We start from the raw sequence: 19974 nt of genomic DNA, 5'->3' as shown, positions 1-19974 counted from the left end.
TAAATTCTTCAGCTGCTCTGTCGTTCGCTACAAGACATTAGTGTGAATCCGCCATCACTGATTGGGTGACGTCATATGTGGTGAAAACAAAGTAAATCAGCGATTGGATCGCCTCTAACCAATAGTATCAACTGCGGAGAAGAAGAAAAAAACGACGGCACGGCGAATCGTTTGGCCAGAGCAAGGAGTCGTCTAGCCAGGTCAAATGTCAATGAGAATGATGAGTCTATTCAGATATGAAAAACAAACATCTTTAATAATAGAGCCATTCTTTGAACATCAGGTATTATAAAGTCATTCAGTAATAACAACACACTCTGAAATAAAACATGAAAACTGGAGTAGCAGAGTGGCTAACCCATGATAACAGCCTTAGGACATGCACTAACCGTCCCTTAAAAGTCAACATAATGCAAATGGTCTACAGTCTGTACAATTTTAGAATATCTTATAGACGCATCATAGAGATGGAATTGCATTATATAGAGACACCTATTTTTAGAGACATTCCACATCATCCAAATGAACACTGTCCTTTGGGACATACATAATTGAGGGACTAATATGATTATATTCTTGTGTTGTGTTTTGCAATCAAACATAAATCCTCTAAACTATGAATAGGGTTATAAAGTGCCGTTTCATCTTTGCTCGGGAAAAAGGTTGAGATTGTTTACTTGCAGGCATTACATCACTACTATCGCAAAACAATAAATATACAAGATTATATAACGCCCATCCCCTTAATAAAACCCATGGAAAGCCTCTTAGGACAAACTGTGCCGCGTCAGCATCCTTCACATCAGTGTCTCAAATGGCACCCTATTCCCTATGTAGTGCACTACACTTGACCAGGGACCATAAGACCCATAGGGTTCTGGTCAAAAGTAGTGCACTACAGAGGGAACACGGTGCCATTTAGGACGAAATAACCATGTTGTAGTAGCGTGCGTGATTTCCTATGTTTACATCAGAGCTGCTGTCATAATTACATTTTAGTCATTTTAGCAGACGCTCTTATCCAGCGCGACTTACAGGAGCAATTAGGGTTAAGTGCCTTGCTTAAGGGCACATCGACAGATTTTTCACCTAGTCGGCTCGGGGATTAGAACCAGCGACCTTTCGGTTACTGGCACAACGCTCTTACCCATAATGAGTTTGTTGTCTGAATTGGTGTGATGAGATATGAGTTATATTGCCTATTGTTGCCATTGAATTGTCTGTCTGTAATCCAGAAGAGCGAGAGAAGGGGCCGTTGGCGGTTAGAGTTGTGTAGAGTAGAGTAAACACATGAACACACACACTTGCGTTCTCACGCCTGCCCAAGCACACACACATTCCTCCCATCCCTACTGCTTCTCGGGCATGATAAACACACAGCACAGAGGTGTCTAATTCTGTTTGGGCGTGGCGAAGTCCCACGCGGTGTCTTGGGCGCACTTCACCATGGCTCGTACCAACCGGGTGAAGCCCATGTCTTTGGGTTTCTCCAGACCCCGCATCAAACGCTGCTTCATTATGGCTATAAACTCCTTATTACTGAGTTCCCCGTTACCTAGAGGGAGGGAGGGAGGGAGGGGGAGAGGAGGGAGAGAGGAGGGAGGGAGGGGGTGGGGGGGAGAGGGAGGAGGGGGGAGGGGAGGGAGGGGGAGGGGGAGGGAGGAGGAGGGAGAGAGGAGGGAGGGAGGGAGGGGGGAGGAGGGAGGGAGGAGGAGGGAGAGAGGAGGGAGGGAGGGAGGGGGGAGGGAGAGGAAGAGAGAGTTGTATTAGTTAACAATATAGTTGTATTAGTTAACAGAGTTATTATTGTATTATTTAACAATAGAGATATTGTTGTATTAGTTAACAATAGAGATATTGTTGTATTAGTTAACAATAGAGATATTGTTTAATTAGTTAACAATAGAGATATTGTTGTATTATTTAACAATAGAGATATTGTTGTATTATTTAACAATAGAGATATTGTTTAATTAGTTAACAATAGAGATATTGTTGTATTATTTAACAATAGAGATATTGTTTAATTAGTTAACAATAGAGATATTGTTGTATTATTTAACAATAGAGATATTGTTTAATTAGTTAACCATAGAGATATTGTTGTATTATTTAACAATAGAGATATTGTTGTATTAGTTAACCATAGAGATATTGTTGTATTATTTAACAAGAGATATTGTTTAATTATTTAACAATAGAGATATTGTTGTATTAGTTAACCATAGAGATATTGTTGTATTATTTAACAAGAGATATTGTTTAATTATTTAACAATAGAGATATTGTTGTATTAGTTAACCATAGAGATATTGTTGTATTATTTAACAAGAGATATTGTTTAATTATTTAACAATAGAGATATTGTTGTATTAGTTAACCATAGAGATATTGTTGTATTAGTTAACAATAGAGATATTGTTGTATTATTTAACAATAGAGATATTGTTGTATTATTTAACAATAGAGATATTGTTGTATTAGTTAACAATAGAGATATTGTTGTATTATTTAACAATAGAGATATTGTTGTATTAGTTAACAATAGAGATATTGTTGTATTATTTAACAATAGAGATATTGTTGTATTAGTTAACAATAGAGATATTGTTGTATTAGTTAACCATAGAGATATTGTTGTATTAGTTAACCATAGAGATATTGTTGTATTAGTTAACAATAGAGAAATAAAGCGTCTCATCAATATAAACATGGAACAATGAAGAATATCTGAATACCTACACACACACACACACACACACACACACACACACACACCTATGCACACACACACACACACACCTACACACACACACACCTACACACACACACACACACACACACACCCCCTACGCGCACACACACACACCTACACACCTACGCACACACACACACACACACCTACGCACACACACACACACCTACTCACCATCGCAGTCGAACAGAGCGAACACGACGTCACACACATGATCAGACAGCTCCACTTTAGCCACCGTACGAGCTACCTGCTTCATCGTGGCTGAAAGAGAGAGAGAAGAGGAGAGAGAATGAGAGGAGAGAGGGAGAAGAGGAGAGAGAATGAGAGGAGAGGGAGAAGAGGAGAGAGAATGAGAGGAGAGAGGGAGAAGAGGAGAGAGAATGAGAGGAGAGAGAGAAGAGAGAGAATGAGAGGAGAGAGGGAGAAGAGGAGAGAGAATGAGAGGAGAGAGGGAGAAGAGGAGAGAGAATGAGAGGAGAGAGGGAGAAGAGGAGAGAGAATGAGAGGAGAGGGAGAAGAGGAGAGAGAATGAGAGGAGAGAGAGAAGAGGAGAGAGAATGAGAGGAGAGAGGGAGAAGAGGAGAGAGAATGAGAGGAGAGGGAGAAGAGGAGAGAGAATGAGAGGAGAGAGAGAAGAGGAGAGAGAATGAGAGGAGAGAGGGAGAAGAGGAGAGAGAATGAGAGGAGAGGGAGAAGAGGAGAGAGAATGAGAGGAGAGAGGGATAGAGAGAGATAATGAGAGGAGAGAGGGATAGAGAGAGATAATGAGAGGAGAGAGGGATAGAGAGAGATAATGAGAGGAGAGGGAGAAGAGGAGAGAGAATGAGAGGAGAGAGAATGAGAGGAGAGAGGGATAGAGAGAGAACGAGAGGAGAGAGGGATAGAGAGAGAGAATGAGAGGAGAGAGGGATAGAGAGAGAGAATGAGAGGAGAGAGGGATAGAGAGAGATAATGAGAGGAGAGAGGGATAGAGAGAGAATGAGAGGAGAGAGGGATAGAGAGAGAGAATGAGAGGAGAGAGGGATAGAGAGAGATAATGAGAGGAGAGAGGGATAGAGAGAGATAATGAGAGGAGAGAGGGATAGAGAGAGAGAATGAGAGGAGAGAGGGATAGAGAGAGATAATGAGGAGAGAGGGATAGAGAGAGAGAATGAGAGGAGAGGGATAGAGAGAGAGAATCTTAAATACGACATCTGTCTCACCTAGCTACAGTAGCTTGTGAAAGTATTCACCCACCTTGGCATTTTTCCTATTTTGTTGCCTTACAACCTGGAATTAAAATTGATTTTGGGGGGGGTTTGTATCATTTGATTTACACAACATGCCTACCACTTTGAAGATGCAACATATTTTTTATTGTGAAACAAACAAGAAATAAGACACTCAAAAAAAGAAAACTTGTGCGTGCATAACTATTCACCCCCCCAAAGTCAATACTTTGTAGAGCCACCTTTTGCAGCAATTACAGCTGCATGTCTCTTGGGGTATGTCTCTATAAGCTTGGCACATCTAACCACTGGGATTTTTGCCCATTCTTCAAGGCAAAACTGCTCCAGCTCCTTCAAGTTGGATGGGTTCCGCTGGTGTACAGTAATCTTTAAGTCATACCACAGATTCTCAATTGGATTGAGGTCTGGGCTTTGACTAGGCCATTCCAATACATTTAAATGTTTCCCCTTAAACCACTCAAGTGTTGCTTTAGCAGTATGCTTAGGGTCATTGTCCTGCTGGAAGGTGAACCTCCGTCCCAGTCTCAAATCTCTGGAAGACTGAAACAGGTTTCCCTCAAGAATTTCCCTGTATTTAGCGCTCTCCATCATTCCTTCAATTCTGACCAGTTTCCCAGTCCCTGCCGATTAAAAACATCCCCACAGCATGATGCCGCTGCCACCACCATGCTTCACTGTGATGGGATGGTGTTCTCTGGGTGATGAAAGGTGTTGGGTTTGCGCCAGACATAGCGTTTTTCTTGATGGCCAAAAAGCTCAATTTTAGTCTCATCTGACCAGAGTACCTTCTTCCATATGTTTGGGGAGTCTCCCACATTTACATTTTACATTTTTAGTCATTTAGCAGACGCTCTTATCCAGAGCGACTTACAGTTAGTGAATACATATTTTTTTTATACTGGCCCCCCGTGGGAATCGAACCCACAACCCTGGCGTTGCAAACGCCATGCTCTATCAACTGAGCTACATCCCTGCCGGCCATTCCCTCCCCTACCCTGGACAACGCTGGGCCAATTGTGCGCCGCCCATGAGTCTCCCGGTCGCGGCCGGCGGCGACAGAGCCTGGATTCAAACCAGGATCTCTAGTGGCACAGTTAGCACTGCGATGCAGTGCCTTAGACCACTGCGCCACTCAGGAGTATATGCCTTTTGGCGAACACCAAACGTGTTTGCTTATTTTTTTTCTTTAAGCAATGGCTTTTTTCTGGCCACTCTTCTGTAAAGCCCAGCTCTGTGGAGTTTACGGCTTAAAGTGGTCCTATGGACAGATACTCCAATCTCCGCTGTGGAGCTTTGCAGCCCCTTCAGGGTTATATTTGGTCTCTTTGTTGCCTTTCTGATTAATGCACTCCTTGTCTGGTCCGTGAGTTTTGGTGGGCGGCCCTCTCTTGGCAGGTTTGTTGTGGTGCCATATTCTTTCCATTTTTTAATAATGGATTTAATGGTGCTCCGTGGGATGTTCAAAGTTTCAGATATTTTTTTTATAACCCAACCCTGATCTGTACTTCTCCACAACTTTGTCCCTGACCTGTTTGGAGAGCTCCTTGGTCTTCATGGTGCCGCTTGCTTGGTGGTGCCCCTTGCTTAGTGGTGTTGCAGTTTCTGGGGCCTTTCAGAACAGGTGTATATATACACTGAGATCATGTGACACTTAGATTGCACACAGGTGGACTTTATTTAACTAAATATGTGACTTCTGAAAGTAATTGGTTGCACCATCTTATTTAGGGGCTTCATAGCAAAGGGGGTGAATACATACGCACGCACCACTTTTCCGTTATTTATTTTTTATAATTTTTTGAAACAAGTTATTTTTTTCATTTCACTTCACCAATTTGGATTATTTTGTGTATGTCCATTACATGGAATCAAAATAGAAATCCATTTAAATTACAGGTTGTAATGCAACACAATAGGAAAAAGGGGGATGAATACTTAAGATGTATGCGCTAACTGTGACTGTGATATGTGGTTGTTTCACCTAGCTACCTTGAAATGTATGCACTAACTGTACGTCGCTCTGGATAAGAGGCCGTTTGGAACTTGGTATTAAATGTTGCAACCGAGGAAAGACAAAAATAAAATTTACGCGCTTCAGCGGTCCCATTCTGTGAGCTTGGCCTACCACTTTGAGGCTGAGCCGTTGTTGCTCCTAGACATTTCCACTTCACAATAACAGTACTTACAGTTGACCGGGGCAGCTCTAACAGGGCAGAAATTTGACGAACTGACTTGTTGGAAAGTTGGCATACTATGACGGTGCCACGTTGAAAGTCACTGAGCTCTTCAGTACGGGCCATTCTCCTGCCAATGTTTGTCTATGGAGATCGTATGGCTGTGTGCTCGATTTTATACACCCGTCAGCAACGGGTGTGGCTGAAATAGCCAAATCCTGGAGTGGCCTAGCCAGTTTCCAGACCTTAATCCCATAGAAAAGCTGTGGAGTGAGCTGAAGGTTCGAGTTGCCAAACTTAAATATCATACAATGTGATTTTCTGGATTTTTGTTTTAGATTCCGTCTCTCACAGTTGAAGTGTACCTATGATAAAAATTACAGACCTCTACATGCTTTGTAAGTAGGAAAACCAGCAAAATCGGCAATGTATCAAATACTTGTTCTCCCCACTATATATATATATATATATATATATATATATATATATATATATGAATGAGAGAGAGAGAGAGAGGGAGAGACAGAACGAGAGAGAGAGAGAGAACGAGAGAGGTAAAGACAGAGAGAGAGAACGAGCGAGAGAGAGGAGAGGGGTAGAGAGAGAGAGAGAACTAAAGGAGGAATGGAGAGAGCTTAAGCCACATGCTTAATAGAGAGAGGCACAGAAGAGGAGAGAGAGAACGAGAAGGAAGATTTAGCATGACTGAATAAGGGGGAAATGAGACTGTGAAAGAGAGAAAAATCATCTGAGAAAAGAGCCCAAGAGAGAGAGAGAGAGAGAGAGAGAGAGAGAGAGAGAGAGAGAGAGAGAGAGAGAGAGAGAGAGAGAGAGAGAGAGAGAGAGGAGAGAGAGAGAGAGAGAGAGAGAGAGAGAGAGAGAGAGAGAGAGAGAGAGAGAGAGAGAGAGAGAGAGAGAGAGAGAGAGAGAGAGCGAGAGAGAGAGAGAGAGAGCTAGAGAACGAGAGAGAGCGAGAGAGAACGAGAGAGAGCGAGAGAGATATTGGTTTGATTTATCGCTCTGCACACAGAATCCAATCGATTCCAACATAAATCAGCCTTCTGTGGCCATTTCAGAAATTGAATTAGAGGGGAAAGAAAGCGAGTGAGAGTGAGAGAGAGACCTATCAAAATCCAGAAAAGATCTGTAAAACTCTACAACCACCTAAAAGGAAGCAATGCCCACACATTCCACCACAAAGCCCTCACCAACAGAGCGACGAACCTGGAGAAGAGTCCCCCCAACCAGCTGGTTTTGGCGCTCTCTTCACATTCCCCCACAAAGCCCTCACCAACAGAGCGACGAACCTAGAGAAGAGTCCCCCCAACCAGCTGGTTTTGGCGCTCTCTTCACATTCCACCACAAAGCCCTCACCAACAGAGCGACGAACCTAGAGAAGAGTCCCCCCAACCAGCTGGTTTTGGCGCTCTCTTCACATTCCAAGATGGCGTAGCAGTGCGTTCGTGTTTTCTATAGTGTCCTCATGTAAATAGCCTATTTTTAGTCTTTTTCGTATAGATTTTCGTATATATTTCTCAATTTCACTTTCCATCCGTTAACTAAATATACTTTCCTGCAACCCGCCTCACCCAATGTGGAACGGATTCTATTATTTATTTTTAACCAGAACCTCTGGCTGAAACTAGCCAGCTAACTAGCTACTCGCTATTAGCTATTGCCATTAGCCACCGTTAGCGGTCTTCACCATTGTCCGTGGCCTGCACTACCTACCAGCCAGCTCTAGCCTGGACAATTATCGGCCAGTCTGCACAGTCTGCACATTGCGCTATCGAGCTAGAGCATATCGGATTTTCTAACGGAATCACTGGACCTTAACACCGGATCATCGCAACTAGCTAGCTGCAACCGAATGGCTGTTGTTTTTTAAGCTAATCACCACTGTCCGTAGCTAGCCCCAGTTAGCCTTGAGCTAGCCTCGAGTCAGGCCCATCTCCCGGCTATCTACCTATGTCAACCGGACGAGACCTCCTAGCGTTGACACGGAGCCCCACCGATCCATCACGACTGGTCTGCCGATGTAATCGTCTGATGTGGTTTCTACAGGCTTCCCGTTTTTGACGACCATGAAGATCCATCTGCTAGCCCCGGCCCGCTAGCACGCGCAATCAACAGCCGTGCCTCCTGCTCGCCTGTGCTTTAGCAGCCTACGATCTGCTCCCGGACTTACTTAGTGCTGTTCACTGGACCTTATGATCACTCAGCTTCACAGCTGATGCCTGCTGGACTGTTCCTTTACACGGTACCCTATCCTGTTTATCTGTTTAGCCTCAGCCCAAACTTTAGTCGCCATTAGCAGTTGTTGTCTTAGCCCTCTCGATTAACACCTGTGATTGCGTTATGCCTCTCTCCCATGTCAATATGCCTAGCCATTTGCTGTTCCAGTTAGTTCTTATTATACAATTTCACTGTAGAGCTGTAGTTCAGCTCAACCAGCCTCAGAGAGCTCCTTTGTCCCACCCCCCATACACGCGGAGACCGGCTCAATTGGTACCTCCAGTGATGATATCTCTTTCATAGTTACCCAATGCTTAGGTGTACCTCCACTGTACTCATATCCTTCCATATCCTTGTCTGTACATAATGCCCTGAATCTATTCTACAACGCCCGGAAATCTGCCCCTCTTCTCTGTACCCAACGGACTAGAAGACCAGTTCTTAAAGCCTTTAGCCGTATCCTTATTCTATTCCTCCTCTGTTCCTCTGGTGATTTAGAGGTTAACCCCTGTAGCCCCCAGTATCACTCCTACTCCCCAGGCGCTATCATTTGTTGACTTCTGTAACCATAAAAGCCTTGGTGTCTTGCATGTTAACATCAGAATTCTCCTCCCCAAGTTTGAGTTATTCACTGCATTAGCACACTCTGCCAACCCTGATGTTCTAGCAATGTCTGAATCCTGGCTTAGGAAGGCCACCAAAAAAACAGAATTGTCCATTCCGAACTATAACATTTTCCGTCTAGATAGAACTGTTGGTCTGTGCCCAAACAGTTTGAGCTTCTACTTCTAAAAATCCACCTTTCCAGAAATAAGTCTCTCACTGTTGCCGCTTGCTACAGACCCCCCTCAGCCCCCAGTTGTGCCCTGGACACCATATGTGAATTGCTTGCCCCCCATCTATCCTCAGAGTTCGTACTGCTTGGTGACCTAAACTGGGAAATGCTTAACACCCCGTCCGTCCTACAATCTAAACTAGATGCCCTCAATCTCACACAAATCATCAAGGTACAACCCTAAATCCGTAAACATGGGCACCCTCATAGATATCATCCTGACTAATTTACCCTCTAAATACACCTCCACTGTCTTCAACCAGGATCTCAGCGATCACTGCCTCATTGCCTGCGTCCGTAATGGGTCCGCGGTCAAACGACCACCCCTCATCACTGTCAAACGCTCCCTAAAACGCTTCAGCGAGCAGGCCTTTCTAATTGACCTGGCCCGGGTATCCTGGATGGATATTGACCTCATTCCGTCAGTAGAGGATGCCTGGATGTTCTTTAAAAGTGCTTTCCTCTCCATCTTAAATAAGCATGCCCCATTCAAAAAATTCAGAACTAAGAACAGATATAGCCCCTGGTTCACCCTAGACCTGACTGCCCTTGACCAGCACAAAAACATCCTGTGGCGTACTGCATTAGCATCAAACAGCCCCCGCGATATGCAACTTTTCAGGGAAGTCAGGAACCAATATACACAATCAGTTAGGAAAGCAAAGGCTAGCTTTTTCAAACAGAAATCTGCATCCTGTAGCACTAACTCCAAAAAGTTTTGGGACACTGTAAAGTCCATGGAGAATAAGAGCACCTCCTCCCAGCTACCCACTGCACTGAGGCTAGGAAACACTGTCACCACCGATAAATCTACGATAATCGAGAATTTCAATAAGCATTTTGCTACGGCTGGCCATGCTTTCCACCTGGCTACCCCTACCCCGGCCACCAGCTCTGCACCCTCCGCTGCAACTTGCCCATGCCCCCCCCCCCCTGATTCTCCTTCACCCAAATTCAGATAGCTGATGTCCTGAAAGAGCTGCTAAATCTGGACCCCTACAAATCAGCTGGGCTAGACAATCTGGACCCTTTCTTTCTAAAATTAGCTGCCGAAATTGTCGCAACCCCTATTACTACTAGCCTGTTCAACCTCTCTTTCGTATCGTCTGAGATCCCCAGAGATTAGAAAGCTGCCGCTGTCATCCCCCTCTTCAAAAGGGGGTGACACTCTAGATACAAACTGTTATAGACCTATATGCATCCTGCCCTGCCTTTCAAAAGTATTTGAAAGCCAAGTTAACAAACAGATCACCGACCATTTCGAATCCCACCTTACCTTCTCCGCTATGCAATCTGGTTTCCGAGCTGGTCATGGGTGCACCTCAGCCACGCTCAAGGTCCTAAATGAAATAATAACCGCGATCGATAAAAGACAGTACTGTGCAGCCGTCTTCATTGACCTGGCCAAGGCTTTTGACTCTGTCAATCACCGCATTCTTATTGGCAGACTAAATAGCCTTGCTTTCTCAAATGACTGCCTTGCCTGGTTCACCAACTACTTCTCAGATAGAGTTCAATGTGTCAAATCGGAGGGCCTGTTGTCTGGACCTCTGGCAGTCTCTATGGGGGTGCCACAGGGTTCAATTCTCGGGCCGACTATTCTCTGTGTATATCAATGACATCGCTCTTGCTGCTGGTGACTCTCAGATCCACCTCTACGCAGACGACACCATTTTGTATACATCTGGCCCTTCATTGGACACTGTGTTAACAAACCTCCAAACGAGCTTCAATGCCAGACAACACTCCTTTCGTGTTGTATGTACATTAAGCATCTCCAATCCAAAGTTAAATCTAGAAATCGGCTTCCTATTTCGCAACAAAGCCTCCTTCACTCATGCTGCTAAACATGCCCTCGTAAAACTGACTATCCTACCGATCCTTGACTTCAGCGATGTCATTTACAAAATAGCTTCCAACACTCTACTCAGCAAATTGGATGTAGTCTATCTATTATGGAACGAACTGCAAAAATCTCTGAAGCTGGAGACTCTTACCTCCCTCACTAACTTTAAGCATCAGTTGTCAGACCAGCTTACCGATCACTGCACCTGTACACAGCCCATCTGTAATTAGCCCACCCAACTACCTCATCCCCATATTGTTATTTACTTTGCTCATTTGCACCCCAGTATCTCTATTTGCACATCATCTTCTGCACATCTATCACTCCAGTGTTAATACTAAATTGTAATTATTTTGCACTATGGCCTATTTATTGCCTTACCTCCATAACTTACTACATTTGCACACAATGTATATAGATTTTCTATTGTGTTATTGACTGTACGATTTATTTATTCCATATGTAACTCTGTGTTGTTGTTTTTAATCGCACTGCTTTGCTTTATCTTATCAGGTCGCAGTTGTAAATGAGAACTTGTTCTCAGCTGGCTTCCCTGGTTAAATAAAGGTGAAATAAAATAAAATAAAACACAAACAGAGCCCCAGGACAAAAACACATTTAGACCCAAACAAATTATGAGAAAGCAAAAAGATAACTATTTGACACACTGGAAAGAATCAACCAAAATATAGAGAAAATTGGAATGCTATCTGGCCCTAAACAGAGAGTACACAGTGGCAGAATACCTGACCACTGTGACTGACTCTAAATTAATAAAATCCTTGACTATGTACAGACTCAGTGAGCATAGCCTTGCTATTGAGAGAGACTGCCATAGGCAGACCTGGCTCTCGAGAGAAGACAGGCTATGTGCGCACTTGCCCATAAAAATGAGGTGGAAACTGTCAAATGTATAACCACATCAGAGACACATATTTCCCACAGATCACACAGACCCACAAAGAATTTGAAAACAAATCAAACTTTGGTAAACTCCCATATCTGTTAGGAAAAATACTGAAGTGTGCAGTCACAGCATTAAGATTTGTGGCCCATTGCCATGAGAAAAGGGTAACTAGTGGACCACAAACAACATTGTAAATACCACCAATATTTATCTGTTTATTTACCTTCCCTTACTATTTGCACATAGCTGATAATATAACATTTGAAATGTATATTTTTGAGTGCAATATTTACTGTTACATTTGTTGATTTGTTCTTACTTTTGTTTATTGTTTATTTCACTTGCGTTGGCAATGTAAACATGATTCCCATGCCCCTTTGAATTGAACAGAAAATTGAGAGAGAGAGAGAGAGAGAGAAAGAGCTAGAGAGAGAGAGGGAACTAGAGAGAGAGAGAGAGAGAGCTAGAGAGAGAGAGAGGGAGCGAGAGAGAGAGAGAGAGAGAGAGAGCGAGAGAGCTAGAGAGCGAGCTAGAGAGAGAGGGAGATAGGGGGAGAGAGAGCTAGAGAGAGAGAGAGAGAGATCTAGAGAGAGAGCTAGAGAGAGAGAGAGAGAGCTAGAGAGAGAGAGGGAGCTAGAGAGCTAGAGAGAGAACTAGAGAGAGATAGCTAGAGAGAGAGAGAGAGAGAGAGAGAGAGAGAGAGAGAACTAGAGAGAGAGAGAGAGAACTAGAGAGAGAGAGCTAGAGAGCTGGAGAGAGAGAGAGAGAGAGAGAGCTAGAGAGAAAGTGAAATAAATAAATAAATTGGGGTGGGGAGGCTTAGACATAGGCTGGTGATCCTCTTGGCTCTGTGAGGAACACAGAGGAGCAGTGGTAGAAACAGCAGGATCATCTTACTCTACAGACGTGTCTGTCTGACTGACTGTCTGACTGGGAATCCAACACACAGTCACAGCAACAGCCCAGACGGCTGTTTTTACGTTTCCATTCCATTTAGATTTTTACTAGAGAAATGAGAGATACAGACTAAAGGGAAGAACTGTAGAAACTGGCCCATCAGGGATTAAATCCCACACCATTCACCACCAGACCAACACAACACACACTGCTGTTTTCCTGCATCCACAGCAGGGATAGAAACGAAGCTAGCCCAAAGCTAGTACTTTTCAAACCGGGCTAGTAGAAAATGTGCCAAACTAGCCCGAGATGCAGGTGAAATTTAGTATTTTTCTTTATCGCATAGCAGATTTTGGACCCGGGCTAGCATACGCGGGTGAAATGATCCCATAGCAGATTTTGGACCCGGGCTAGCATACGCGGGTGAAATTATCCCATAGCAGATTTTGGACCCGGGCTAGCATACGCGGGTGAAATGATCCCATAGCAGATTTTGGACCTGGGCTAGCATACGCGGGTGAAATCATCCCATAGCAGATTTTGGACCCGGGCTAGCATACGCGGGTGAAATTATCCCATAGCAGATTTTGGACCTGGGCTAGCATACGCGGGTGAAATGATCCCATAGCAGATTTTGGACCTGGGCTAGCATACGCGGGTGAAATGATCCCATAGCAGATTTTGGACCTGGGCTAGCATACGCGGGTGAAATGATCCCATAGCAGATTTTGGACCCGGCTAGCATACGCGGGTGAAATGATCCCATAGCAGATTTTGGACCTGGGCTAGCATACGCGGGTGAAATGATCCCATAGCAGATTTTGGACCTGGGCTAGTAGGGGTTTAATAGCCTGGCTGGCCAGTGCCCAAAATCCTTCAATTCCATCCCTGATCCACAGACATTTTACTTTGACATTGTAGTCATTTAAGAGACACTCATATCCAGAGCGACTTACAGTTATAGTGCAATCATCTTAAGGTAGCTAGATAAGATAAGATAAGATAGATAAGACAACCACATATCAGTCACAGTAAGTAAAACTTTGCTCACAACCATCTGAAGTGATGTGCTGAAAGCAAGACGCTCGGCTCGACAAGAGGTGAGGTCTCCCCTCCCCTCCCCTCCCTCCCCTCCCCTCTCCTCTCTCTCCTCTCCTCTCCTCCCTCTCCTCTCTCCCTTCTCCTCTCCTCTCCTCCCTCCTCTCCTCTCTCCTCTCCCTCTCTCTCCCTCTCCTCTCCTCTCCTCTCTCTCTCCCCTCTCCTCTCCTCCCCTCCTCTCCTCTTCCTTTGACCATTCGACCTCTGACACACACCCTGCTGTTCTGATGCCTCCTCAGATGTGCTCTGACTGGCTAACAGCCCCTCTGAAGGGACCGGCTGAAAACAACAACCTCCTCATCTCTCCCTTCTCTTCTCTTCTACATTTACATTTTTAGTCATTTAGCAGACGCTCTTATCCAGAGCGACTTACAGTTAGTGAGTGCATACATTTTTTTCATACTGGTCCCCCCCCCCGTGGGAAACGAACCCACAACCCTGGCGTTGCAAGCGCCATGCTCTACCAACTGAGCTACACGGGGCCCACCATACAGTTCATCACACCAATTGGGGGAAATGGCTTGGCACAATGTGCTTTTTACTCACGAGGATCGACCTTAACCAAGGCCGCACAGATTTGTCTAGCTCTACCTCAAATGTAGCTAATACAACTAACCAGTAAGGTCTCCTACAGATCATTGAATCTGAGCAGTGCCTTGTTCATTTGGGTCGACCGTCATGGAACACTTCCATGACGTTCACCAGCTGGCAAAACTAGGCTATCCAAAGAGTCATATCACGGTCGGTGACATTAACCAACAACCTCTTAAGGAAACAACTAACAAAGGACACACTGAAATACATTGATGTGGCCCAAAATCACAGAGTCATGCTACAGTACAGCTAAAAAGTGCTATCAGACAACAGGTAGCTAAGCTTGACAAGCAACATTGCCGAGATCTAGTGCTAGCTATAGTGAACTAGATCTCAAATCAGCCGCGTTTTGACCCTTGTTCTTTCTTTCTCTGCTAGCATCTCTTCCTGTTGTTTGGACGTCGTTTGATAGCTCCCATAACGTTACTAGTTACCTAGAATGATTATTTGCAGATAATGTTGTTAGCAAGGTAACGTTAATCAGCAAGGCAACCAGACAAAGAATGTCCGAACTCAATGTCGTGTTCAACGCAACATTTATTTGTCGTTCAAATGTAACATGGAACTCATTTAAAATCAACCAGTCAACTCATTCGATCAATTTGGTTAGTAATTGTTAACGTATTATTGTAAAACGATTTTTAGACAAAGCACAACTACGAAACATTATTCTCCTCTTCTCTGCTCTCCTCTCCTCTTCTCCACTTCTCTCCTCTCCACTTATCTCCTCCTCTCTACTTATCTCCTCCTCTCTACTTATCTCCTCCTCTCTACTTATCTCCTCCTCTCTACTTATCTCCTCCTCTGTTCTCCTCTCTTCCTCTCCTCCTCTACTATCCTCTCCTCTTCTCTACCTCTCCTCTTCTCTCTCTACCTCTTGTCCTCTCTCTCCTCTCCTCTTCTCTGCTCTCCTCTGTTCTCTACCTCTCCTCTTCTCTCTCTACCTCTTGTCCTCTCTCTCCTCTCCTCTCCTCTTTGGGGACTGGCTTGCAAAGCAAAGGTCGAGGGAGCCATATCCTTGCTGTACTTTAGATGCAGTAGTTAGCTGTTTTACTGTGGTGCAGACATGCAGTAGCCTTGGTATACCAGTAGGAGGCGGTGGTGAATGTACCTTCAACATTCCTCCAGAGCAGAGGGAGTACTACAGTACGGGACATTGCTTAATGCCTGGTAACATGTTCCAGCTCCAGTAGGAGGCGGTGGTGGTTAATGTGTCGTCAGGGAGATATTAGGGCTGCTATCTCTGCTCCTGCATCTCTCTCTCCTCCTCAAATGGATGAGAGAGAGGGAGAGGAGAGAGAGGGAGGGGGGAGAGAGGGAGGGAGAGAGGGAGGGAGGGGAGAGAGGGAGGAGGAGGGCAGGGAGAGAGGCAGGGAGGGAGAGAGGCAGGGAGGGAGAGAGGGAGTGGGGAGGGGGATGAGAGAGAAGGAGGAGGGGAGGGAGGGGGAGAGGGATGAGAGAGAAGGAGGGAGAGAGGGAGTGGGGGAGAGGGAGGGGAGAGAGGGAGTGGGGGAGGGGATGAGAGAGAAGGAGGGAGGGGAGGGAGGGGGGAGAGGGATGAGAGAGAAGGAGGGGAGAGAGGGAGTGGGGAGAGGGAGGGGAGAGAGGGAGGGGGAGAGGGATGAGAGAGAAGGAGGGGAGGGAGGGGGGAGAAGGAGGGGAGGGAGGGGGGAGAGGGAGGGGAGGCCTAGAGCCTGGGAACAGAGCCAGGAGCAATGAGATGCAGACCAGCTGAGGCTCTGGATCTGAGCTGAGTGTTAAACAGCCTGTCTAAAGGGGAGGAGAGAGGGAGGGGGGGGGGGAAGCAGGAGCTGCAGATGGAGAGATCGATGGAATATGGGTGAAAGGGGGGAGGAAGGTCTGGAGAGAGAGGGAGAGGGAGAGAGAGAACAGATGGTTGTTGGTGTACCTTTGTCTATGGAGGCTCCGGCCATGTGATAGAAACTCAGAGCTGTGTCCACATCATTCACATTCTTTAGGAAGGTAAAGAAATTCTCCACCTCCTCAAACGTAATGCCCTACACACAGAGAGAGAGAGAGAGAGAGAGAGAAAAAAAAAAAAAAAAGAGAGAGAGAGAGAGAGAGAGAGAGAGAGAGAGAGAGAGAGAGAGAGAGAGAGAGAGAGAGAGAGAGAGAGAGAGAGAGAGAGAGAGAGAAGGATAAAGCAAACCACAAATTCCAATTGGCTATACTTAAACTCTTTAACATCATCCTCAGCTCTGGCATGTTCCTCAACATTTGGAACCAAGGACTGATCCCCCCAATCCACAACAGTGGAGTCTGCGTCAACAGAAATCTCTGAAAAATCCTTTTCAATATCATCAACAGCAGACTCCAACATTTCCTCAGTGAAAACAACGTACTGAGCAAATGTCAAATTGGCTTCTTACCAAATTACCGTACGACAGACCACGTATTTCACCCTGCACACCCTAATTGACAAACAAACAAAACGAAAGCAAAGTCTTCTCATGCTTTGTTGATTTCAAAAAAGCTTTTGACTCAGTTTCGCAAGAGGGTCTGCTATACAAATTGATGGAAAGTGGTGTTGGGGGAAAAACATACGACATTATAAAATCCATGTACACAAACAACAAGTGTGATGTTAAAATTGGCCAAAAACATACACATTTCTTTCCACAGGGCTGTGAGGTGAGACAGGGATGCAGTTTAAGCCCCACCCTCTTCAACATATATATAAATGAATTGGCAAGGGCACTAGAACAGTCTGCAGCACCTGGCCTCACCCTACTTGAATCTGAAGTCAAATGTCTACTGTTTGCTGATGATCTGGTGCTGCTGTCCCCAACCAAGGAGGTCCTACAGCAGCACATACAGTGAGGGAAAAACGTATTTGATCCCCTGCTGATTTTGTACATTTGCCCACTGACAAAGAAATTATCGGTCTATAATTTTAATGGTAGGTTTATTTGAACAGTGAGAGACAGAATAACAACAAAAAAATCCAGAAAAACGCATGTCAAAAATGTTATAAATTGATTTGCATTTTAAATTAGGGAAATAAGTATTTGACCCCCTCTCAATCAGAAAGATTTCTGGCTCCCAGGTGTCTTTTATACAGGTAACGAGCTGAGATTAGGAGCACACTCTTAAAGGGAGTGCTCCTAATCTCAGCTTGGTGAGAAGGTGACAACAGTTGGTGCAATTATTCGCAAATAGAAGAAACACAAAATAACTGTCAATCTCCCTCGGCCTGGGGCTCCATGCAATATCTCACCTCGAGGAGTTGCAATGAGTAAGCATTTCACTGTAATGTCTGCACCTGTTGTATTCGGCGCATGTGACCAATAAAATTTGATTTGATTTGATTTGATCATGAGAACAGTGAGGAATCAGCCCAGAACTACACGGGAGGATCTTGTCAATGATCTCAAGGCAGCTGGGACCATAGTCACCAAGAAAACAATTGGTAACACACTACGCCGTGAAGGACTGAAATCCTGCAGCACCCGCAAGGTCCCCCTGCTCAAGAAAGCACATATACAGGCCCGTCTGAAGTTTGCCAATGAACATCTGAATGATTCACAGGAGAACTGGGTGAAAGTGTTGTGGTCAGATGAGACCAAAATCGAGCTCTTTGGCATCAACTCAACTCGGCGTGTTTGGAGGAGGAGTAATGCTGCCTATGACCCCAAGAACACCATCCCCACCGTCAAACATGGAGGTGGAAACATTATGCTTTGGGGGTGTTTTTCTGCTAAGGGGACAGGACAACTTCACCGCATCAAAGGGACGATGGACGGGGCCATGTACCGTCAAATCTTGGGTGAGAACCTCCTTCCCTCAGCCAGGGCATTGAAAATGGGTCGTGGATGGGTATTCCAGCATGACAGTGACCCAAAACACACGGCCAAGGCAACAAAGGAGTGGCTCAAGAAGAAGCACATTAAGGTCCTGGACTGGCCTTAATCCCATAGAAAATCTGTGGAGGGAGCTGAAGGTTCGAGTTGCCAAACGTCAGGCTCGAAACCTTAATGACTTGGAGAAGATCTGCAAAGAGGAGTGGGACAAAATCCCTCCTGAGATGTGTGCAAACCTGGTGGCCAACTACAAGAAACGTCTGACCTCCGATTGCCAACAAGGGTTTTGCCACCAAGTACTAAGTCATGCTTTGCAGAGGGGTCAAATACTTATTTCCCTCATTAAAATGCAAATCAATGTATAACATTTTTGACATGCGTTTTTCTGGATTTTTTTGTTGTTATTCTGTCTCTCACTGTTCAAATAAACCTACCATTAAAACTAATTAGACTGATCATGTCTTTGTCAGTGGCCAAACGTACAAAATCAGCAGGGGATCAAATACTTTTTTCCCTCACTGTAGATTTTCTGCACAAATTCTGTCAGACATGGGCCCTGACAGTAAATATCAGTAAGACAAAATAATGGTGTTCCAAAAAAGGTCCAGTAGCCAAGACAACAAATACAAATTCTATCTAGACACTGTTGTCTTAGAGCACACACAAAACTATACATACCTCGGCCTAAACATCAACGCCACAGGTAGCTTCCACAAAGCTGTGAACGATCTGAGAGACCATCAAATGAACATAAACTTTGACATACCAATTAGGATCTGGCAAAAAATACTTGAATCAGTTATAGAACCAATTTCCCTTCATGGTTGTGAGGACTGGGGTCCGCTCACCAACCAAGAATTCATAAAATGGGACAAACACCAAATTGAGACTCTGCATGCAGAATTCAAACACCAAATAATGCATGCAGATCAGAATTTGGCCGATACCCGCTAATCATCCAAATCCAGAAAAGAGTCGTTAAATTCTACAACCACCTAAAAGGAAGCGATTCCCAAACCTTCCATAACAAAGCAATCACCTACAGAGAGATGAACCTGGAGAAGAGTATGCTAAGCAAGCTGGTCCTGGGGCTCTGTTCACAAACACAAACAGATCCCACAGAGCCCCAGGACAGCAACATTATTAGACCCAACCTAATCATGAGAAAACATAAAGAGCATTACTTGACACATTGGAAAGAATTAACAAAAAAAACAGAGCAAACTAGAATGCTATTTGGCCCTAAACAGAGAGTAGACAGTGGCAGAATACCTGACCACTGTGACTGACCCAAAATTAAGGAAAGCTTTGACTATGTACAGACTCAGTGAGCATAGCCTTGCTATTGAGAAAAGTCGCCGTAGGCAGACCTGGCTTTCAAGAGAAGACAGGCTATGTGCCCACTGCCCACAAAATGAGGTGGAAACTGAGCTGCACTTCCTAACCTCCTGCCAAATGTATGACCATATTAGAGACACATATTTCCCACAGATCACACAGACTCACAAAGAATTTGAAAAGGGCAACCAGTGGAGCACAAACCAATATTTATCTGTTGAATTATCTTCCCCTAGAGAACG

At 44.7% G+C, this 19974-nt stretch overlaps 1 protein-coding gene across 6 annotated transcripts in view; it reads right to left on the bottom strand.

Moving 5' to 3' along the window:
- Positions 1-237: 237 nt before the first annotated feature.
- micu1 (mitochondrial calcium uptake 1) overlaps positions 238-19974 on the bottom strand; it is a 142629-nt gene continuing 122892 nt past the window's right edge. For all 6 annotated transcript variants that reach the window (XM_041891731.2, XM_041891814.1, XM_041891971.2 and 3 more), the window contains 3 exons: positions 16483-16591; positions 2930-3019; positions 238-1555 (listed from right to left, as the gene is read on the bottom strand). In XM_041891731.2, the coding sequence (XP_041747665.1) occupies positions 1392-1555; positions 2930-3019; positions 16483-16591 (363 nt within the window). In that variant the 3' untranslated portion in view covers positions 238-1391. The remainder of the gene's footprint in view (positions 1556-2929; positions 3020-16482; positions 16592-19974) is intronic.

Source organism: Coregonus clupeaformis, chromosome 1, assembly GCF_020615455.1.
Source record: "Coregonus clupeaformis isolate EN_2021a chromosome 1, ASM2061545v1, whole genome shotgun sequence".
NCBI lineage: Eukaryota > Metazoa > Chordata > Actinopteri > Salmoniformes > Salmonidae > Coregonus > Coregonus clupeaformis.
Note: the sequence above shows the minus strand (reverse complement) of the source record. Positions and strands in the feature narration are given on the sequence as shown.